The sequence below is a fragment of the Ips typographus genome, linkage group LG3, assembly GCF_016097725.1.
Source record: "Ips typographus isolate SLU linkage group LG3, UJ_Ityp_2.0, whole genome shotgun sequence".
Lineage (NCBI taxonomy): Eukaryota > Metazoa > Arthropoda > Insecta > Coleoptera > Curculionidae > Ips > Ips typographus.
Genome location: NC_138424.1, coordinates 3,329,156 through 3,353,976, shown reverse-complemented (window position 1 = coordinate 3,353,976; position 24,821 = coordinate 3,329,156). Strand labels below are relative to the sequence as shown.

The window sequence follows — 24,821 nt, the reverse complement described above, 5'->3', positions numbered from 1 at the left end:
CTTCACGTTACCGAGATACTGTATCTCAAAACGACCCCTAATCCCCACCCATTTTTTCAATTTTTTTGAAAAATGAAAAATTGTGTGAAGTGTGAAAGTGCTTTTTTTTGCGCTTATTTCACCTAATTTAAGGTTCTTTGGTATAAATATGCCCCTTGCTGTGCATTAGAAGCCTTATGGAGCAAAATAAAAATTTGCCAAAATTGCACTTTTGACCAAAAATTTCATTTTTTCAATTTTTGAAAGGTTGGAACTTTTTATTTGAACTCCAATCAATTTCGCTAAATCGGCATAAGAAAGAGGATAAAAAATAATACAAATTGAGCCAAAACTCGCCTCTCTAGCTCTTCATGTTACCGAGATACTGTTTCTACTGCCAAAATTGCACTTTTGACCAAAAATTTCATTTTTTCAATTTTTGAAAGGTTGGAACTTTTTATTTGAACTCCAATCAATTTCACTAAATCGGCATAAGAAAGAGGATAAAAAATATTACAAATTGAGCCAAAACTCGCCTCTCTAGCTCTTCATGTTACCGAGATACTGTTTCTCAAAAATTAGCTAAAAAAGATTCCTAATATTAATTAATAATTCCCCCCCATTCTTTCAAATTTTTTGAAAAATGAAAAATTTTAAAGTGCTTTTATTGCCTATATTTCCCCTAATTTAAGGTTCTTTGGTATAATTATGCCCTTTGCTGTGCATTGGAACCGTTCTAGAGCAAAATGAAAATTTGCTAAAATTGCAATTTTAAACAAAAATTTCATTTTTTCAATTTTTGAAAGGTTGTAACTTTTTATTTGAACTCCAATCAATTTCGCTAAATCGCCATTAGAAAAAGGATAAAAAATACTTCAAAATGAGTTAAAACTCGCCTCTCTAGCTCTTCATGTTACCGGGATACTTATTTTACCTAATTTAATGTTATTGAATATAAATATGCCCTTTGCTGTGCATTGGAACCTTTAAAAGGGTTCCAAAAACAATTTATGACAAAAAATGCCATTTTTTTTCAAATTTCGAAACGTTCAAAATGGTTATTTCACCTAATTTAAGAATCAGAGAGCAAGTAAAAAACACAAATTGAGTTTTGACCGATAAAATTTACATTTACTGAATACAATCTTGTAGAGGATGAAATTTCCTACAACTTTCCTTATTTATACTTTTTTCTAACTCCTCAAAAAACAAAGCAAATGTTCACGTGATTGTTTTTTAAGATCAACACGGAAGAATCCTTGTAATCGTTTTTCAGTTGCATCTGCTATTTTGAAAATCACGTGACTCATTTTAAAGTGTAAATGGTTACGTAATTATTTTCAATTATCAAATTTAATTTTAAAAGTCACATGACTCTTTAAAGATTAAAAATGGAATTTGTAATGTATGTTAAGAATAAAATTTATCACCTGGCGGTGAATGAGTTAAATCCAGCACTGGCAACTAGAATATAATGATTATTAAAAAAATATAAAATTGAAGGGACCATTTAAATAAAATACACTCTAAAAATTAAACTATGGTCTACGAAATAAATAAACGAAGCATTTTGTATGGAAAAAATAAAGTGGAGGCCGAATCGGCAAACAATATAAGCCCCAATATGGAAAATGTCGGTTTCGATGAATCCAATTTTACAAATTTCACTTTTCTAGCAATCGGCAACATTTACGAATAACCAGGCTTTATTGTTTCATTCAATTATCTTTGTTTGAAAAACGATATTACAATACGAGCGCAAGTCAATTTTGAATAATTTATTACGATATAATTTCCGTATTGTTTAATGTATATTCGAAAAATTGCTCTCAGAACGTGGAAATTCAAAGTCTTTTGAACCTCCATTACAAACTCGAAATTTGTAATTTCATTGATATTTGGCAAATTAACAGTCACACTAATTAGGTTAACAAACAATAATGGCTACAGGCAGGATGTAACAGAAAATTAATTCAACAAATCCGGTTTTCAGGTTTAAATCGTATCCCGCGGTCCACAAACAATCCCATTCCTGGATTATCCAATGGCGATGTGTTGCGCTGTTTTCGATTTGTTTTTATTGTCCAGTACTGGAATTAATTCCTCGGCCTTAAACCAAGAATTCAAATGAACACCATTAATACGTAATACACCCGGTTATGGGTCCAAAACACAAAATGGACATACTTTGGGCATGGTTCCACCAATCTCTGTTTGCGTTAGACTGTTTTGCATGGTTAGTGGAATTTATGCATGCGGCATTCGGATCGGTCAATTATCGATGAAATATGTGACGGGCCAATGTTCAAATCGTATAATGATAAGTAACGTGTCACTATAAATTATTTACCTTTTGACTTGTTTGTACTTGTTTTTTCAGATCAAAAGTGGTTAGTTTGGTGCTGTAACATGTCCGTTTCAAGCGATAAACTGTGAATTATGATTTCGGGCAGTTTTTGTGTAAATTAGTGGATAATGTCATAAAACTTTATACCCACATGTGTGGTATTTGCGTAACTCACAACACTGTTCGTAGTTTGTGATTCACACACAATCACAAACTACCCACTGTACCACAGCATAAAATAATTTCACTGCAAGTCATTAAAATATCACTCACTAATCATAAATGAAATATTAATAACATTAATCATATACAGGGTGGTCCAGTTTTAAGTGTCAATAATTCACCATTTGATAGCTAATCAAAAAATAAGTTGACTTGCATTATGTCATTTTTCTAAAAAACATTTCCTAAGGAAGATACAGTCCTCCAAATTTCAATTTAAAAAATCGTTTTATAGTTTAAAACTGAACATCCAAGACTTGTGAAAGTCCAAATTTGTACTGAATAGTCTAAAAACTTTTTTACTATTAGGAATGGTCTTATGATTCGCTTTCTCAGACTGCCATCCTGGTTGAGTGTCTGAAACTGGCATTCAAGAACTAAAAAAAGTCCGGAAATCAAGACAATGATTGTCTTGTGCATGAAACTCATTTTTTACTACTAAAAATAATATAAAAGTTGACTTTTAATGCTAGTAACTGACTTTAGTCGTAGTAACTGACTTTACTACGACTAAAGAGAGTCCAAAAGTATATTTTCAAGACTTTAATTGGTGTACAACTGAATTTTCTTTACTGGACCACAAGTCTAGAAGTAAATTAAATTTTCGGACTATTTTATTTCTAAAAATTAGTTCTCAAAACTATTATTGTAGCATTTGGTACCAAAATTTTTTACTTTTATTACTGAAGAAACTTGACTTTTGGAAATAGTCTTAAACTCGATTTTTCAGTCTTAAAAACCGCTAAAAACAGTCTGAATTTCTTAGAGATGCTACAATTTATTGCACCTATGAGTGTAGAAAGCAATTTAATAGTGAAGAAGCTTGAAATAACATTTTCAAGATTATGTTCAGTGGACAAACTGGCTTTTAGGCCTGATAGTTCAAAAACTTTGTAATGATAGTCTTGAAACTCGATTTGAGGCACTAAAAACAGCCTTAAAACACTAAAAACAGTCTAGTTTATTAAGAAATACCCGAATTTTTAGCACTGAGGTGTCTAGAAGTCGATTAAATAGTGACAAAGCTTGGAATGCCATTTTAAGTCTATGAAGAATGTAAAAATTATTTTTTAGGTTTGCTATGTCAATAACTTGGTGAAGATAGTCTTGAAACTCGATTTTCCAAGCTGAAAGCAGTTTTGAAGCACTAAAAATAGTCCAGAATTCGATGAAAATGAAAAGTAAAGTAAAAAGCACGAAAAGTTAATTTTTAAGAAAATTTTCATGAATCTAATGTCAATGTTCTGCATCTAAGACTATTTTCAAGACTAAAATATTTAAATTTGTCTTCAAATTATGAAAACCTACTTCAAATACAAATTTTAAGCTTCTGGTGTCACTTTTCATTAGTTCAGACACATTTTGGGGTTCAAGTCAATTTTTAAGGTTTAAATGTATAAATTTGTAGTAACAAATTCTTGAAAAAGTAGTTTTTATGTCTACAAGTCAATTTTTAGTATTAAAGTCTCTCGATTTGCATGAAAAGTCAATTTTCAAAACTAAAGTCATTCAGTTTGTCTGGAAACTATGAAAACTGGCTACAATAATATTTTTTAAACTTCTTAAGTGAATTTTCCGTTTCCAAGACAATTTTTAAGTTGGGTTGGGTTAGTTTTGGGTCTTTGACCGTAATAACGTGTAATAAAGTGCTTGTTCCAAATTTGATCAATATTGCTCCAACGGTCTGACAGTTATGACAAAAAAAACGATTTTTTAAACAGAAATTTGAAGGACTGTATTTTCCTTAGGAAGCACTACTTATTTTTTAATTGGCTATGGATTGGTAAATTATTGACATTTAAAACTGGACCACCCTGTATAAAGTGCATCGTTTTATTTAAATTGCTTCATTCATTTATTAGGTTATTATTAAAGATTCATTTGAAATAATTACTACTTAAATGACCTACAACATGCATTAAACTTCGGTCGTTTTATAATTCTATTCACGTTCCATAAGCAACTTGCTAAACTCCCGACAATTTTCCTGCTAATCGTAACAAGGCCCAACTAATTACTCAGGTCTGCCGCATCATTTTCCATACAATGGCAATAATAATTGTGGCAGAAAATGGCGTATGGCCCGTAAAATATGCGCGACACTTAAAAACCGAGAGTGCATCTCGTGCAGTTATTCTACATTAAGCGTAAAATGATATACGTTAGAGTCCTTTGTCTCGGTTATTGTACGTTTTGCCATTTACTCATCTGATATTCACGTTTTGAAATAATAAAGATTTTTAAAGCCCGGTAAGCGGAACGATTTTAGCATTTCCAGAAAAAATCCCGATAAAAACTCGACGCGTTCCTTTTTCTGTCGTTCCCTGAATGGATTTGTAAGTGCAGCTGGCATTTTGTTTGCGCAACCGTTTTTGAAATTGTAAATTACCTAGTTTTTTTCCTTTGCCAGGTTTTATATCGCTGAATACTATAAGAGGATTACTCCCCGGGCAATATGTTTGTCAAATTAATTTAGATTACTCTAGCGCGCTTCCATTTACATAATTAAGCATTTTTTCTCGTTGTTGTTCAACCAAGAAAGTTTTGTTAGGTGTAAAGTAAACTTAGACAAAATTATAGAGCGTATCTCACAAATTGGCTTTCGCAAATTTCCCTCCGAGTCCCTAACGAAATTACGGACGCTTATAATCAAATTTGTTTGGTCTAACAAAATATACATGCAAATGCGGATTAGAGCTAATATTCAATCTAGAGCGAACGTCATCTCATCAGACTAGTTTTGTTTTAGGGCGTTTATTAGTTGTTGCTTAAAATTGCAGTTTGCTCGATTGTACCGTTATTAGTATGCACCAGTGCGACTGTAATTTTCGATTAGAAATGCACCCATAAAGCTATATTGTTGCGTCACATCGAAATTGCTCTAATTTACACAGTGATAGCCAATTTTGTAATTTATATTCAATTATTGTGTAAATTACAGCACTGTACCAATCACAAAATTGTCAGTTTTCAATCATATATAACATACTTTTTTAAAAAACAGTGACTCTTTTTGTTGAACTTTACCAACTTTAAAGTTATTGGTTATATTTCTTTTTTTATTTGCTGGAAAAACTAGGCAATTATCTAAATTAGTTTGTTGTTTATTTGCATCCATTCACCTAACTTTTATGGTGACCAACGAAACGGCAAGATAAAATAAATTTGCTTAATCGCAAACAGCTTGTAATTAGTTATGTAAAAAGGCCTTTACGTGCCGGTCGCAAATAAATAAAACTACCCTGCATAAATGAACTGAAATATGCAATGAACTGAAATATGATTCCGATTTAAAAAGAAATAAAAGGTTAACAAACTCGCATCCCTCGTCTGTTTGAAACTTTGTAGCTACCTGCACTAATGTGTGAACACTATACCGGGTGGTTCATTTAACTTGAAAAACTGTATATTTCAAAAATTCAACAAAAATATATTTCAAATAGTTATTGATTAGTGACGAAAAGTATGCAAAATGGTGTTGCAGTTTTTTAATCGTAATAAGGAACTCCTGGACAATGGGAAAGAGGATAATGCAGCGACTGGAAGCATTTGAAATGTGGATCTTCCGCAGACTTTTGAAGATACCATGGACCCGAAGAATAACAAATGAAAATGTTTTAAGAATGATGGGAACAGACAGGGAACTTTTACAACATGTGAAACAGCGCAAAACTGGATATCTGGGACATGTATACAGAGGAGAAAAATATCAACTTTTGAGACTGCTTATGGAAGGAAAGATAGAAGGCCGAAGAGGACTCGGAAGACGAAAATGCTCATGGCTGAAAAATATAAGGGAGTGGACAGGATTAGACACATGCACCCTATTGAGAGCAGCAAGAAATAGAGAGGAGTTTGCTGGTATTGTCGCCAACCTTCAGTAATGAAGAAAGCACTTGAAGAAGAAGAGAAGAAGAATAAGGAATTAACTGAACAAAGAGGTGACAGATTTAAATCCAACCAATTTTTAACAATTTTTGTGTTTTAGAGAGAATAGAATTATTTGAAAACATTGAAATTCTAGTAGTTTTACGCAGATGATGTTTACGTGCTTTTGCTATATTATATACAAACGACAGTCTTTTACAATGTGCGCAATTTCCATCACGTCCGTAATATTTCACTTTTATTACCAGACAGCCGTTGCGCAATTGTTGTGTAACGTAATGCAGTTCCGTCCTCCAGAAAGTGTACAAAACAAAAGATAAATCAGGATCCTTACACGGGGGTAATTTACAATATTATCAGTACGAAAATAGAGTGCCGAGTAAGGAATTTCCATCTATCGGCGCTTTCAATTTAAAGCGCACTTTTTCGAGTGAAAACGCGACATCAATCAGGTAAAATTCTTTCCCGAAATCCTATTACAGGACCGAAAACAAACCCGAAAAGAATTTTCCTTTACCTTCCTTCTAGAGCAGATGGATAAAGTAAAACCGCCAACAGCCAATTCGGCGGTCTGGTAAAAGCCATTACGGGTCTACCCGAGATTCACCTGACCTATTTTTTCTCTCAATAGTTTTAAAACAGTTGATTCACTTAATTTTCAAGCACAAATACGCCAGTCGAACCATTTATTGAATATATTGATTTAGGGCGAATTCTGCCTTCCTTTGTACTGTGGTAAATTGAACGTCAGTAACAGATTCTCCGTCATTCTACATTTTTTAAAAAGAAACGGACCGTTTTCGGAGTTACTTCAGTCATAAGTTAAAAGCAACACATACATTTTACACCTCGTAGTTTCAGCGAGCTAATAAATCTCTTAGACCGGTAACAAATGAATTTTAGATGATCCATAAACCGTGTTAGGAACGTTCCACGTAAGACTGTTATGGCAGTTTTATACCGCAATAAAATCGCCTGTCACCGACAGTTTACTTCTATTTGTGCTCGTTTAGACGCGAAAGTCACTAAATAAGAGATTTTCCACCATCGTGTACCGCCTGCATATACGCCCAGCTCGGTTTCTAATCGAATATTTGTCGTAGTTAACAAATCGCTTCGACTTTCGATTTAGTGGTTTCTTTAGAATAGACGTGCCTCGGTTATAACTCTTCGCTTTGGTCAGGTTAATGGGCAAATGCCCAATTTTCCGGTAAAATCAGCATTTTTCCTTAAGATGTTTTGATCAGATATTGCCATGTTATTTATGGACGCAATTTGCCAAGTACCGGTTCATAAATTTAATGAGAACATAAATTTGGCCGATAGTGGAATTTTAAATGGGAAGGTATAAATATGAATAGACCGATACATATGTATACTGTGTTGTTGTTGGATGGTTGAGACGCGAACAGAATTTTACATTTTCTTATAAATTAGTAAACAAAATGTTTACACTGAAATCACGGACTTATGTTTAAATGTGGCCCGCGATTTTCTTAGTCAACCAATTTTAGAATGATAGAGGCTACGATTTTTCTTTTCTCTCACCATTTAAACGTGACAATATCTAGGACACACTAGCAGTCAAACAAACGTTATAAATACGTAAACATAAATAATTAAACATTTTTCTAAACTCTTACGGATAAACAACACACTCACATTATTTTTATTAATATTTCAAAATCTTTCTTGTACAACTTTAAGCCATCAAAAAGTTTGAACAGCTCCACTCCCCGCAGATACTTTCAAAAGACACATGTTTCTGGTGTTATTTTTGAAAATAACAGGATTTAAAAATCAAAAGAACATTTTTTAAACGTCTATTCCAGAACCTTTTTGTTCCAAGAAATTTGAATATTTTTTACATAGTTCATTATTTCTTCGAAGATAAAATATTACCAAATGAGCAAAAATAAGTTTCCTACTAGGGTATATCGGTTATTCGATAAATTTCAATGTCAAGAGTGTCATGCTTAGTCTACATGATTATGCTGTATTTGCGTTTGAGTACCGTTTTCGAGATATTGACTATTAAACATTCGAATTTCCAATATTTGGTCCTGGAAGACTGTAGCAGGCGAACGGTTAAAGGTAGAGCAAAACGGTGTACATACATGTTCCTATCTTACTTTATTCAGATATATCTTATGATATTATTTTCGAAATTTTCAAAAAATTTTATATTTTGACTATTTTTTTTTTCAATCTTCAAACGTTCGCCTGCTACAGTCTTCCAAGTAGTGAAAAATCCAATTTTTAATAGTCAACATCTCGAAAACGACAACATATACAGGCAGAAGTCGATGAACAGACAGTATGTAGCTTTTTGCCGAGCTGTCAAAACGTAAAGCCCCCAATGTAACCGTCAAACCAAATATACAAATCGTCCAACTGACAGATAGGTTTGCACACAAATAAAACAGACAGGGACGAATATTTCAGGCCGGGAATCGGACGTAAATCACTTAACGAAAATTATTCCGGACAGCTTACATGAGAAGGCCCTATTTGTCCGAACATGGAAGCGGTAAATATTCAGGTACGGTAATTCTTAATTCTTGTTCCAGATCCGCCGGAAATAACTGTGGAAAGGCCGGTCGTGTACTCAGGCGAAGGCATGGAAGCCCAACTAGTTTGCGTCGTTCATGGAGAAAACCAACCGGAGGTGAGCTTTCTAACGAGTTTGTTCTAATTAGGACTGGGACAGAAATAGTGATTTTTTTCTTGTTTTATATGACCAACTCAGGATTTTCTCCTCTGTCGACTTTCAGCTGGAAAAATAATTAATCCCAGTGAACAGTTAATTCTTCATCAACTTGCTCGTGTTCTGTAATAGCAACACCACACAGGACAAAGCTTTTTAATTTAGCTAGAGAAATGCAGATTAAAATAACGATAAAACAAGGGCGGCAAATTACGTGATATTATTTTTCTTTCAGTATCAAAACGGCCTTACAGAGTGGGCTCGTTGTTTGTGAAATTAACACAGTGACTGATGGATAACCTGCGGCACACATGCACCACTACAACGAATAATAAAAACTGAGTGGCACGTTTGAATATTTCAACTTTTTTCCGCCGCTTTTAAAGCTTTCACATTCCATGCTCATAACTGAATTTAATTATAATTTATTAAAGTCTATTCAAATCAATTTTACTTTGTTTCCGCTTATTCCTTTCGGGATGGGATAATAAGCTGAAAACTCTACAATGTGCCTGTGTGTGTTTCTGGCACTGCACAGTACGGTGTAGTGTTAATTAAATGGAGAATTTTCCGTCACAAAAGGCATTTTTGTACATCAGTGTGTGTGAGTGGGGGAGGTCTGTAAATGTGCTCGTCCTGTTTGAATGCATTAGCAAACGCGTGGGTAGTGAAATGTTTAAGCCTGATTGAATTTTGAATTTAAAAGTCGTGGGAAAAAACACGAGTGCAGGTAAAGTTGTATTTTCCAAATGGGTACAAATTTAGATATTTTTTTACTTAAATTATGAAAGTTGTATGGTTTCAGTACAATTATCTTAAGGTGGTAATAAAGTTTTAGTTATTGACAGTTTACACAGTAGAACAAGAAAACTATATTTTTTTGCACTAAAAGTTGAAACCTGTGAAATTGTTATTTGTTTAGTAACTGTTTAATAGTATTCAAATCTAAAAAACCAAACGCAACAGAAAAATTAACTACGCCATTTGATTGAAAACCGTTTTTACCTTTTTTATAACTTTAATAGCAAATATTAATTTGTTCCATAAATTATAATAAAACAGTAATGTCTGAAACAAACGCCAAAATGACTAAACCTTGTTATGAATTAAAATTTTTGATCGCGACCGCTTATATTCAACAGCAATTTTAACTTTTGAAGTATTTTTGGGTAAAACGTCGGAAATTGGAACAAGAGATCATAATTGCACATTTAAGTGGAAAGTTGCACAAAAACCAATTAAGCCCTCATCGAAATCCGCAGAGAAAACACAGCAATTTCGAATTTATAGAGTGGCTGAGGCAATTCGGTTCCTTTGTATCTTTGCGCTCGCAAATAAAATGCAAAACAGTTGGGGGTAACGGCAGAAAAGGGGGGACTAGGGGTGGTTCGGAGATTGTCAATTAAGTCATTAAAAAAGTTGGAGGGATTGGAAACTCAAAAATTAGATACTCGATGCGACAAAAGCGACGAAACTCCCTCGGAGTTGAAAGTTTAATTCAGAAAACACATTATAATCGCAAATTTTAAGTGGAGAGCACTGCAAAAACTGATCGAGCTTTGCGTTCAAGTTGCATGGAATTATGAATTTATGGAATAGTTTACGAAATTGGGTTTCTTTGTTCCGTAATTGGAATTTTAATTTAAAATATACTAATTTTGCGTTTTAAATATTAAATAAACTTCTACTACTAGGGCAACAAATCTTAATATTCTGTCAGAGACAAAGATATTCTCAGAGAGTAAATTATATTTGGAAAATTGAATTAGCTTCAGTTCTTACACCGGGAAAATAAATTCGACGTCAAGTGTCCATCTCTCGAATAATAAATCTCGCAGATTAACTTCATGGAAAGTACTTTCTTTGAATTTTAAATCAGATTTTTCTGCCGATTTAAGAGTATTTAAAAATTCTCGCTGCGAATAGAATTCATTATTGAGACTGTAATTGAATATTGATTGTCGTCATCCCAAAGGCTTAAATAATAATTCTTTATTTTCATCTCTCTGTTTTGCGTCCGGTTATCATTACCATCCTTTTGACGTAGTTTTAGGGGGTCGTGCTTTAATGTGACTGTAATGTGTATTTGTAATTCAAATATGCCGTGCCTTTTAATTAAATTTACCCGTATAAAAGATCCGTCATAACCCAATTTTAAAAAAGGAAATCAAATGGGTTTTCTTCCCGATTGAACGATAAATATCAAATATTTGACTGAGGACCGTAAATTGGGAAGTGGGCCAGATAATTGGATATTTTTCATTTCTCGTCTGGTTATAAATTCAGAGTCATTCGAATTTCTGCTGGAAAATCATTTCAACGTCACTCTGAATATTGAATATCTTTCTTACCCTAACGAACTGCTATAAAAGGAATTCTTTGGAGAATATTAAACGAACTTAATCTGACCGCTTTGCTTATTGCATAGACGAAGGGATTGGTAAGAAGTGAACTCACAAAAAAAAACCAAAGAAAGATTACACGTACGAGTAATCAAGTGTAAGAGCTCCAATGCCTGTTTTATTTAGCACGAAATCCAATTAACTTTCCATCTCGATTTAACCGGAAATCCCGGAATACTCCTCGGCCATTATGCATGCGGGTTCAACGTCGTTTCGTTCCCTATTTTAGTTACGGAACAAACGGCACTTTTCACATTTGAATAAGTCTGCTTTGAACCTTAAATTCCAACTGTCCAAGAAAAACTAAAGGGAAAATTCAGTCCCTGGATCAACGACTATTAAAGCTCGGTTCTCATGTATCAGGAATTATAACGTAGCGCGGGGTGCGGAATGAATGCATTTTACGCACGGAAAACTACTTGTCGTTCACATGTGACGAGTGACACAGTTGCGGAATGGTTGACGGAATAGTGTTAATACAAGTGGGTTTTACAGGCGATTTTGTCCTTGACTGTCCTTTCAAACTGTGTTTCTAGCAGTTCAAATTTTGACACTGTTTTTCTAACTGACTATACTTGATTTTTTAGTGTTTTTTTAGACTATAGGATAGGAAATTTAATGAGGATTCCAAAAATGTGCTTAAAACTGTCATTTTCACACCACAAATAGGTTTTACAGGCGATTTTGTCCTTGACTGTCCTTTCAAACTGTGTTTCTAACAATTCAAACTTTGACACTATTTTTCACCATGACTGTACCGATATGTTTTTTGTTTTTTTTTTTGGCTATTGAATAGGAAATTTACTGAGGATTCCAAAAATGTACTTAAATCAAACATTTTCTTACTACAAGTGGGTTTCACCAGCGATTTTGTCCCTGACTGTCCTTCCAAACTGTGTTTCTTTTAGTTCAAAATTTGACACTGCTTTTCTCCCAGACTGTACCACATTTTATACGGTTTTTCCAAGTAACTGAATAGGAAATTTAACGAGGATTTCAAAAATGTGCTTAAAACTGTCATTTTCATACTACAAGTGGGTTTTACTGGCGATTTTGTCCTTTACTGTCCTTTCAAACTGTGTTTCTAGCAGTTCAAATTTTGACACTGTTTTTCTAACTGACTATACTTGATTTTTTAGTGTTTTTTTAGACTATAGGATAGGAAATTTAATGAGGATTCCAAAAATGTGTTTAAAACTGTCATTTTCACACTACAAGTGGGTTTTACTGGCGATTTTGTCCTTTACTGTCCTTTCAAACTGTGTTTCTAGCAGTTCAAATTTTGACACTGTTTTTCTAACTGACTATACTTGATTTTTTAGTGTTTTTTTAGACTATAGGATAGGAAATTTAATGAAGATTCCAAAAATGTGCTTAAAACTGTCATTTTCTCACTCCAAGTGAGTTTAACAGACGATTTTGTTGCTGACTCTTTTTTCAAACTGTGTTTCTGTCAGTTCAAACTTTGACAGCGCTTTTCTCTCTGACTGTACCGAATACCTATTGTTTTCATTCGATTGGCAATCTGAAGCCAAGCCTTCTTCAAGACATTATTATCCTTGTGCTGAGGGTGCTTAGAATCCCACAAAATGGGGTAACTTTGGACAAAATCAATTAGCGTAGTGTTAAAATCGTTTTCGTTCATCTCCACGGACATATTTGCTTTGCTGTTTCTGTTTTGGTTTCTGTCCCTGTCATGAATGTCATGATTACGACGTTTACGCGCGGAAAATATCAAAATATGCAATCCGGTCCGGATAGACGGACAGAACGCTTACGGAAGAACGCTGATTGGTTGAACGATTTTCCGCTGTCCGCATTCCGCGAATGTTCCGGATTCATGTGAACCAAGCTTAACTCGGAATTATTATTTGTAATCGAATAAGTCAAGATTTGGCATATTGTAAGAGTAGTTTTAGACATTTAGTTATTCGCCTAAGCATTTACTAAGTGCCACGGCAAACAGCAGAACAGTTCAAATTTTCTAAATTGCTATTTTTTTTAAGCCTACCGTCATTATACAAGATGTCCTAAAATGCATTTGTGTAATTTTAACAGCTGATTCTACATCAAAAAATAATGCTACTTTGATTTATAAACAGTACTAAACTATTTTATAGAAGTAGAGTGACTTCAAAGTTATATTTAACCTGAACCGTTATTGAATTATTAACCATAGAAGTCCATACGAATATAGTTATTTTCCTAACAAGTGCGGAATGCAATACTTTTCTATCTCAAAAAATTATACCTAGTTTTACCAAAAAATCAGTAATCTTTTACTGAAAAAAATAATTAGCTTGTAATAGCTGGGTAAATCTAATTTTTTCCTAGCTTCGTAGTACTTTGCAACACTTTGAAATGACAATGACAATTTGAAAATAATACGGTAATAAATCCAAATAATAATAACCTTTTTGTACTGTATCTCGTTGCCTATAAAAGTTAATAAACTAAAACGAATCAGCACAGTGAGTCTCTGAATATAACCAATCATACACTTTGAACAGTGCTGTTATTGTCGCAAATTCTGCACATGTAGACGTTGTTGAACTACAAAACAAATACCTTGTCAGCATACACCATACAATATACAAAATTTACTGACAAAAATATTTTAATAATCTACGTTTGTGTGCCACCCGGTGAACAAAATGTCTGCAACGCCGCCGTTCTCTTTGTATAGATAAAAGTAGGAGACGCATAAAGGGGATGGTCCTAAAATAGAGCACCTTTAGAAGTTTAGAATTCATAATGAAATTCCAGCTAAACAGGACGACTAAAGGAAGCTTTAAAGTAACGTGTTGTTGCAGGTCCTGTGGTATAGAGACACTATGCAGCTGGATACAACGGAGCGTCGTATAATGGAGTCGAGGGGCTCTCGACATACGCTCGTAATTAGAAAGGTGCAGCCCGATGATTTCGGAAATTATAGTTGTCTCGCCGACAATGCGATGGGTAAAAGTCGGAAGAGTATTCAGTTAACCGGTGAGTTATCCGGGAATTAAGATCGTAAATCGTTCAATTGTTAATTTGTGTTTCAGGCAGGCCGCATCCAGTTAAGTTTAACAGTCCTCCAACAAGCAAATCGCGGGATAACTACAACATTAGCTGGGAAGTCGAGTCCTTAAGTCCGATTCATGAGTACAAATTGCTTTATCGGAAAATTCCTGCTGGAAATAGTATAACCAGTGACAGCCAACCTCAACCACTGTCCTCGTATTCTAACGTTCAAGGAACAAAACGCACCAATCAACGCGGGGTAAGTAACTTATTTTTTCCACTACTAACATGATAAACATACCATTATTGACCGATTAGTAACTTGATAAATTAGTTTTCTCTACCTTAATGGTCATGGTTGACCTAGGTCAATAATAACGTCTAATCTCTAGTTCTAATCTGGCACAAACACAACAAAAAAGAAAATTTTATTGACCTAGGTAAATAATAATGTCAATGTCTAGTCTTCTTCTGCTTCTGCTGCATGTCCATTAATGGACGCATGGTATGGTATGCATTAGTTCTTGCCTTGTCCCTGTCCACTGCCTAACGTTGCGGAGCCATGACATCTTTTTCCTGCCGATTCCTTTCTTTCCCTCAATCTTCCTCTCAATTATCAATTGCAGGAATTGGTACCTCTTGTTGCGTATTACTCAGGTATGCTGTTTTTCGACGTTTCATGGTATCTAACAGTTCGCGGTGATTATTCTCAAGACCTCATCGTTGGTTCTTCTTGCAGTCCATGGAATCCTCAGTACGCGCCTATAGACCCACATCTCGAATGCTTCCAGCGTGTTCATAGTGCTCACCTACAGTGTCCATTCCTCCATGCCATAAAGCAACACTGTCCAGACATAGCATTTGACAAATTTAATTCTCAATCCAAGATCGAAATCAGTATTGGTGAGCACTTTTTTGAATTTCATGAATGTGTTGCGGGCATTTTCAATCCGGCATCTGATTTCTGTGTCTGATTCCCAGTTATATTTAAGTTTATTTACTCGCTCTATTGGTTGAAAAAATTTTAGGCTTGAGTTTTAAGATTCTTGTAGCTTTCGAGTCATTATCATGAATTTAGTCTTCTTGGTGTTAATATTGAGGCTCATGTTCTTACTGCATACCCCGACAGTCCCAAGCATATCCTGCAAATCCTCCATGTTATCTGCAATTAGAACTGTGTCGTCCGCATAACGAATATTGTTAACCCATACACCATTCACCTGCGTTCTTCTAGGGCTTCCTGAAAGATAGCTTCAGAATATAAATTGAAGAGAAGTGGAGAGAGAACACACCCTTGGTGACCCCTCTACAAATTGGTCTTGTTTCTGTGAGATCGTTACCAACTCTGACTTCAGCCATTTGGTTCCAGTATAGGCTTTGAATGCAACGGATGTCTTTCATGTCCAATCTGTTTAGGATTTGTATCAGTTTATTATGTTAGACTCCGTTGAACGCCTTTTCATAATCGATTATAACACTTCTCTGATCGTTGCAGTTCTGAATTAGTACTTAAGTCGCAACTAATGCTTCTCTCGTGCCTAAACCTCGTCTGAATCCAAATTGTGTGGATCCGACGTTTCTTTCGCACTAGATTGATATTCTGTAGTGGATAATCTTAAGGAATATCTTCAGTCAGTGTGTGACTCATGAGGCTGATTAGTCTGTGGTCCTATAATATCTAGTAAGACATATAAAATACAATTGACTTAACAGAGCCAGATAAATTATGTTGTTTCTTCATGCTGTTGTTTTGTTGTTATCCTGAATTTTGTTAATAGTAGTAAAAACGCTATATTATCCACGGTTTATAAAGCTTTTATTGACCTTATGTCTTAAATCCCTAGTCGCTTTGCTCGTCGGGATTTAATTTTTTTATACGGTCAATAAAAGCTTCTGTCTAAACCTTGGTTAATAATATACTGTTGTTCTAACCTGGAAAAAAACAATATTTAAAAATCCAGTACGTCAAGAAACGAGTTGTAAAAATCCAGGACAACAGTCAGTGGAGGTCGCTGTAATATTAAAAGCAAACAAAAGAACGGCCGAGAGCGATTTTTCTTTTATATTTACCGAGATGATGTTATTAGGGCTTTTATAACGTACGGGGCACAAACAAAGATATAGTATAGCCGGCTGCAGGAGACATATTTTATATCGCGACTTTGGCAAAAAGAAAACGAGTTTGCATTAAAATGCTGACGAGGATTAATCCGACCGATATAAATCTGCCACTTTTAAGTTTCTTACGTGGATCCGGTTTTAATCCTGACGTTGGATCGCCATTTAGTCGTGGCATAATTAAGTTTTTTTCGGCTCAACCGCGAAATGTTTTTACTTGAGCCAAAGGATAAGACAAATGGCATTTGAATTGAATTATTCATGCGAATTGGAAAAACCTCTCTGATTGTTTGTTTGTACAAAAAGCAAATTTAGCTTTGCAGTTTTTTTCCGGATGTCTAGATCTGGTACAGTCCTTGATGTCTGATTTGTTTGATTTTTGTACTGTACGCTCTTGACTATCTTGCCACAAAAAATAAACTTTATACATCGTTTAGAATGTGGGTTACGACCGTTTTGTGGTTCCAGTTTTTTTAAGGTTTTTTTAATTTTTAAGCCTGATACGGTCCGGTTTGCTTGATTTTTTTTCATTTTTAGACTGATTTCAATTTTTGCTTGGATTTTTAGGCTTGATACGCACTATGTCCCATGTTCCTGTTTTTTTACTGCCCATTTTGGTTGCTCCTGACTACCTTGATACAAAAGTAAATCTTATACGACGTTTAGAATGTATGTTAGGACGTTTTTGTCGTTCCAGGACAATATTTGTTTTGTCGATGATCTCGAAAACAAAACTTTCTAATTTAATAGTCATTTTTTGTTCTGTGTGAGTTATTTACTGGTAAGGTAAAGTAAAATTGGAAAAATAAAATTCAGTGTGACAGGAAAGTTTCTAATTGAAATTTGCTTGAAAAACATCATTTTAATGTCCTGGCTGTCATTAATTTCATTAAAGTCATTTTTGGCCAATATTGTTAAAAACCTGAAAAATAAAGACTGAATAAAAGACTGATGTGATGTGTGTGATGTTTTGATTTGTTATTTATTGTTTTAAATATTTTGGTTTATCAATAATAAAATAAATGAAGTAAAACTTTTCTGACAAAGTGATTCTTGTACCAACAAGTACCTTTGTTCTAATCTTATAACTTTTTTATGAGCAAGTAGCCTTTTCTAAAAAAAAGCATTTTTAACTCAAATATGGTCAAAAACTGTGTTAAATTGTAATTCTTGCAAATTCTGGTCAAATTTTGACAGTTTTGACATTAGTCACAAATATCACGGGGTTTTTTTAGGATAATTTAGCTAGGCAGTCACGTGACCACTGTCAAAATAACTGCCATAAATCTCAGAAACACGTTTCGTACCGAATACTAGAGAGAAAATTACTGTCAGAGACAAAATCGACTGTATAACCCACTTGGAATGAGAAGATGGCTGTTTTAAGCACATTTTTGGAATCCTTATTAACTTTTCCATCCAATAACCAGAAAAACACTAGAAAATTTAATATAGTCATAAAGAAAAGCGGTGTCAAAATTTTAACTGCCAAAAACACACTTTGAAATGACAGTCGGAGACAAAATCACCAGTAAAACCCTCTTGAAGTGAGAAAATGGCTATTTTAAGCACATTTTTGGAATCCTCATTAAATTTCCTATCCAATAACCTGAAAAACCTTTACAAAATTTGGTACAGTCAGAAAGAAAAGCTGTGTCAAAATTTAAACTGCCAGAAATACAGTATTTGTAATTTACCGGTCAAATTTTAATGGTAAAGTAAAATATTTATTCTACCGGTAATTTACCATTAACTAAATTTTTGTATACCTTTTTCCAATGCTTAATTCAAATAGTTTGCGAGTTATTAATTAGTTTTTATTTTTTTGCCCTCAAACATGGTTTCAGAAAACTCTTAATCCAGATTCTTCCCCGGTCAGCTTCAAATTGATCTTACCTATCAATTTATTCACATTCTTCATGTGCTTTAAGTACTCAAAAATATTACCATCTCGTTAGATTTTTAGATATGCTCTATTAAAATCAAATATGTTATTAAAAACGTCAATTGATGAGCCGCATTGTAATTCTGGAAAAAAACTAAATGGGAATTGTTTTCTGAAATCCGTTCCAAATTTACCCCATTCTCTAAAAGTATTAAAAAACCACTTCTGTGAAAGAACAAAAAATTATAACCTACATTAAGATATAAGTACACCTTGAAAACTTTTTTATTTTGTGAATTACGGGTTTAACCTTCATCGCGTCGAAGCATAAACCAAGATTTTTAGCCTGTAACGTTTTCAAAGGCATTAAACTTTCAAAAGGGGCCAAACCCAAGTGTCGTACCCAATTTAAAAATCGATACTTATATGGAATACACTCCATACAAAATCGAGGGGGTAGGTTCGAGTCCTTTTAAAATCCATACATATACGGTTCGAAACGACTTTGAGAATTTAGAGTTATATTATGTACTTTACGAGCTGGCGAGACAGTATACCCTCTAGCGATTTGCGGGGATCATTTTCCGTGTGCACCGGTCTTCTTAATGGCTTCCGCTCTGATTTACCTGACGGCAATTTTCCGCAGTTTTAGCTCTCGTTCTTATCGAAAAGGACTTCTTTTAAGCATTAGACAGAAACAAAACGAGTTTCCTTTAGGGAGAATGCCTAGTTTGAATTCGTTTATTCGATTGCAGGAGAACAGGACTTCATCCGCATACAATAGTTACGCTTACACCAGACCGATAAAGGATCGAAGAGAATGGAGGGATGTTATTTTGCCGGCTGTTCCAGCTCAACCTGTTGGAATGCAGTTTATGAGTTATCTAATTAGAGGATTGGAACCGGGACAACAGTACGAGGTTAAAGTGCAGGCCCGTAATAAGTTTGGATGGACACTAGAGGATCCATCTTTCACCTTTAAGACCACAGAGACAGGTTTGTTTCATAGTTATTTATAGTTTGCTGTAAATGTGCATTGTTACTTTCAAAACGGTTTAGTTACTTTTCAATATGTCAGTGAAGAAGCTTTTTTCTATAACCCCTGTAAAAAATAAAACTTTTCTCCTTCATTTTGAGAGGTGAAAATATCATTTTTATCACTAGGGAATGAACGTATTTTCCTCCTAAGGGTGTAAAAGTGCTACTAAGAAAAATGAAATCAATGCTGTGTCTCTGACATTTTCTTGACAAATTGACAAACACATCCTTTTTAATCTAGGTATCCAACATTATTAACATAGTATTTACAAAGAATACCTATTTAACAAGAAAAGAGTTGAAAAGAGAAAGCGAATTAGAGAGAGCTAGACTTTTCCTATCAAAGTTAAGATTGATCGTTGAATATCAGGAATTTCATTGGTTGGTCATTCAGGTTGTTGAACAACGTTGCCATATCTCACACCACAAATATTTGTTAAGATTAGAGACAACCGGAAACATGTTTCCTACCGAGGTAAGCCAAAAACATCACCCCAACATCAAAGGAATTATGACAGCTGTCCCTTCTTGTTAAATAGCTATTCTTTGGTATTTAACTGTCGCTTTTTTTTTCATAAAACATAACAGTGGTCGTAGAAAAAAAATAGATTCCCAACTCTGAAGTAAACTGCCTTTTGCACCCTCAAACTTTGAAACTTTCAGCTCTGCGTCGGGTCTCAAATTATTTGCGGGAGCAATAAATGCTCCATGGGTTGTGGTTTTTAGTTTCTCGACCATTATTTTGACAGTTCTCGCGTGACTATCTGAGCAAATAGTGTTTCAGTATCACGTGACAACTGTCATAAACATCAAAACCGATAAATTTTGCCCAATTTGGGCATATAGTTCTAAACATCACAGTATGGCACAATTTTCTTGAAGTATTTGAGACTAGTTGTGATTTTAAGCTTCTCCGTCATAATTTTGACAGTTGTCACGTGACTATGTAAAGAAAAGGTGTTCCAGTGTCACGTGACAACTGTCATAAACATCAAAACCGATAAACTTTGCCCAATTTGGGCATGAAGTTCTAAACATCACAGTATGGCACAGTTTTCTTGAAGTTTTTGAGACTAGTTGTGATTTTAAGCTTCTCGGTCATAATTTTGACAGTTGTCACGTGACTATGTAAAGAAAAGGTGTTTCAGTATCACGTGACAACTGTCATAAACATCAAAACCGATAAATTTTGCCCAATTTGGGCATATAGTTCTAAACATCACAGTATGGCACAATTTTCTTGAAGTATTTGAGACTAGTTGTGATTTTAATCTTCTCGGTCATAATTTTGACAGTTGTCACGTGACTATGTAAAGAAAAGGTGTTCCAGTGTCACGTGACAACTGTCATAAACATCAAAACCGGTAAACTTTGCCCAATTTGGGCATAAAGTTCTAAACATCACAGTATGGCACAATTTTCTTGAAGTATTTGAGACTAGTTGTGGTTTTAAGCTTCTCGGTCATAATTTTGACAGTTGTCACGTGACTATGTAAAGAAAAGGTGTTCCAGTATCACGTGACAACTGTCAAAAACATCAAAACACATAATGCATGTCAACTTATTTTTTGATGCTCTTTCGAATCGTGAATTGTTTACACTTAAAACTGTATGTTAAATGGAGAAATTCGATCAAAAATTGAAAGCACCTCTTTAAAACCCCTTTTTCGAGAGGCAATATAAAAATTAACAGTTGTCACGTAACTGAGTTAATAATCGTGATGTTTGTAAAATGTTTGTCAAAAAGGTCTCAAACTGCCCTTTTCTCTCTTGTAATGCAAATTACCATTACATCAAACTATTGTAGTTTAACTTATGTTTTTAATAAGTCGATAACTAAACAGCGAAAATGCTTAACGACAATTAAACATTTACGGCAAATAGATATTTTTTTCTGCATGTTTACTCCCTTTAAAGCACTGCCTGAGGTGTAACTGATTTTTTTTCCACGCATATTGTTCCTCTTACTTGCACTGGTTTGGTTTTGGTTGGACCTTGTAGAAGAGAGCACACCAGATAACCGTCATTTATTTGCTGGTAAGACTGTCCCAGGAAGTTTTTTTCTCTTGGACAGAAGTGTAATTTTTCTATTTTTTACAGATAACGCCATTGAAGATGTGATGCAAAGTGTGCGATCCAGAAATAGCGCTTCAGTTTGTCACATCGCTGGTCCCGTATTTAGTTTCTTATCTTTAATTATAAGTTTGTACTTTTCCAAACAGTAGATTTCTGTCCGGACCACGCCCAATTCCATGATATTATTTAAAAGCAAAGTTTATTACTTTAAGGACTAAACAGGAGATTATTTACATCCCAAATTTTGTGAGCCTAATTATTTTTTGAACCCTTGTAAATATCACTGTAAATAAGCATACAATTATATACGTGTAATTACGATTCAAAGCAGATAAATTACTTCCGTGCACTGGAGGTATTCTTTGTATATACAATATAATTACTACTCAAAAACATTTACAATGTCTGTGGTGTTAAAATAGGAATCAAACTAACTATATAATCAAGCTTGATGAAACTGAAGCGATCTCTGTTAGTTATACGTGCCAAAGTCTAGAAAACTGAGATAAAAAAAAGCAAAAAACATTCACTTCAGTTTCAGTAAAGCTCAATTTGGAGTTGTATTATGCACTAATATGGAAAAGAACCCTTTACATTATGTCCGCGTATTATTAGACCACAAGTGCATAATAGCAAACCGATTATATCTGCACAGAGCTCTTATTAGATAGGTACTAGTTTTAAGGAAAAGCTTTTTAATTATCGTAACTTTGTTCCAGTTAGACGGTTGTGACATTACCGCTTTTATTGTATTTATGCTAAGTCTGCATGTGCGGTATTTGGGTAAATTGCAGACTGTCATTGGTCAAATAGCAGCAAGCTGAAAGCTTGAAAACCACTTAGTTTTACGCAAATGTTGCTAATGTGGATTTATCATAAGTTTATATGTGCACTATTTGCATAACCGCCAACAAACTAACAGTTTTGTGATTTAGTCGAATACTGTGTATTCGGACTTACTATTATAGTATAGAATACCCCAGTTTTTGGTTTTTAGACCTTTTCGTAGTATACTTTTTTTGCTGGTGGCTTATACTATTTTTTCAAGTATATTTTGTATCCTTCCTGCCACTTTTAAATGTTTATGCAAATAAAATCTTGGTATGGAACTGCTCAACTGTTGTTTTAATTCCAACTTTGAAATGATATTCAATAGTTTTTTTTACCAATCTCAAACTACCCACTGTGTTCTAATTTATATGTCAGGTAAGTATAAGTTGCAGTTGCTTAATATCGTCAGGTCGAACTGTCATATAATCGGATTTATTAGTGTCTTAAGTGAACCATTAAAGAAGTTTGGGACAACGCCAGTCGGTCTAATTAAATCGCAGAGCGTTAGATCTCGGCCTGTCCGTAGTCTAAGATGATTAGCTAGTGACAAATTATCATCGTTAAAACTATTCCCGACCTTCGTTGTTGAAATTGGATTCCCTCTATTAATAAATTAATTATCACAGTTGATGAATAATTCCCCTTAACCAGCCTCTGCCGGTCCCCCGCAATGAAAGGATCATTTAACTCTATTTGATAAGATCAAATTAGTTTTGGAAAGTGGTGGTTTCAGTACTTGAAAATTGTTGAACGTTTATTTATTTCGATTAAAGTGCAATAAATCACAGTGAAAGTCAGAAGAAAAAAGGACCGACAGGAAACTAGATAGCAGTAAAGCGGAAGCACTCTTTCGCCCTTACAACGCTGACCACTTAACTTCAATTACATTGAATGTATTGGGCGTCTTCTATTATGGAACTTAAGTGTCTAAACGGGAAGTATTAAATGTCCCCAAAGAAACGGTTTCATAAAGAAAAAAACAGCAGCACAACAACAAGATCAAGAGAAATCATCCGGCATTGGGCAGGAAAATAAAAACAAGGGAAACTTGTGTAAAGTAGGCTAATCGCCAATCCAAATACCAAGAAGTATCGATAAAAGGGCGAAATACGATATTGGCAGGGCGAGCGTCCTATAAAGATTTCTAGTCCTCAGGGTTTTTAGGTTAAAAGCCCAAACTATAGTCTGTTCCAAACTAAAGTGACTAGATATTTAATCCAATACACATGATTTTTGTTAAGCATATCTGAGTTAGTATAATTAATTTTTTTGTGGTAAGTTTACGTATACTAAAAGCTGAATAGTAAACTGATAATGCCCAAATAGATTACCACGAGCCTACTAAGAGAATTTACATGTCATGGTAATGGCTTGCTACAGTATAATCGCCTTCCCAATATTGTAACAATTTTTAGTCCACATGTTTATAATATACAACAGTTTGTTGTTAAAGTGATTTGCATAATGTGAAGCTGTAAATTTAGTTGTACTGATCAAAAACATTAATAAGAACCACAAAAAAGAAGTTTATTGGTCGAACTATTCATTAGAGATCTTTAAGAAAGGAAAGGAATGTTAGAAAGTGCAACTGGTTATGTAGATTTAACATTAAAAGATGTTTTGTATGTGCCAGATTTAAAACATAATTTATTGTCAGTACAAAAAATTTAAAGATCTGGATTTGATGTATTGTTTAGAGCAGGGAAAGTGTTTATTAATAAAGGAGTGCAGAACATTGGCATTGGGAATAGAATTAATGGTTTATATGAATTAACAACATTCAAGTTGAGGAAGTTTGAAGTAATCAATTGTCAATGTTCAGCATTCGGTAAACCAGAACAAAAATTAGTAACTTTATTACAGTGGGAAGTGCATGATTTTATGCCTCGATTTTTTTTCAGTTATAGTTATACGTATACTATTTGCTTTCAATTGTTCCAGATATTTTAAAACAATTAAACACCATCCCCTTTAACTGCAGCATTAGGGAGAATGACCAGTCTATGTTTCTTAGAAAGATGTCACTCAGGAGTTATGTGAATTGTCAGCAAAAATAAAAAATAAGCATAGTAGTGGGATAATTACAATTTTTAACTTTACAAAACTATTTTATTCATTGTATTTCTTAATGACCTGATCAACATTCTGCTTTCAGAAAATGAGCATGTGACGTGTTATGCCGATGATACGAATTTATTGACAGGGGGAAGAAATGTAGAAAGCCTAGCACTATCGGGAGAAAACTTCTTTTGCAGAGCACAAGATTGGTTTAAAAGTAACAGATTATTACTTAATAATAATAAAACAAAGGTTCTACTCTTTAGA

At 34.2% G+C, this 24,821-nt stretch overlaps 1 protein-coding gene across 2 annotated transcripts in view; it reads left to right on the top strand.

The window, feature by feature from the left end:
* LOC145726156 (limbic system-associated membrane protein-like) overlaps window positions 1-22,782 on the top strand; it is a 64,913-nt gene extending 42,131 nt beyond the window's left edge. Inside the window, exons 6-11 of one of the 2 annotated variants that reach the window (XM_081975121.1) lie at window positions 9,007-9,104; window positions 14,359-14,533; window positions 14,590-14,807; window positions 19,307-19,547; window positions 21,591-21,626; window positions 21,690-22,782. In XM_081975121.1, coding sequence (XP_081831247.1) covers window positions 9,007-9,104; window positions 14,359-14,533; window positions 14,590-14,807; window positions 19,307-19,547; window positions 21,591-21,626; window positions 21,690-21,814 — 893 coding nt within the window. In that variant the 3' untranslated portion in view covers window positions 21,815-22,782. The remainder of the gene's footprint in view (window positions 1-9,006; window positions 9,105-14,358; window positions 14,534-14,589; window positions 14,808-19,306; window positions 19,548-21,590; window positions 21,627-21,689) is intronic. The other variant, XM_081975122.1, reaches the window with a different exon arrangement.
* The last annotated feature ends 2,039 nt before the right edge of the window (window positions 22,783-24,821 follow it).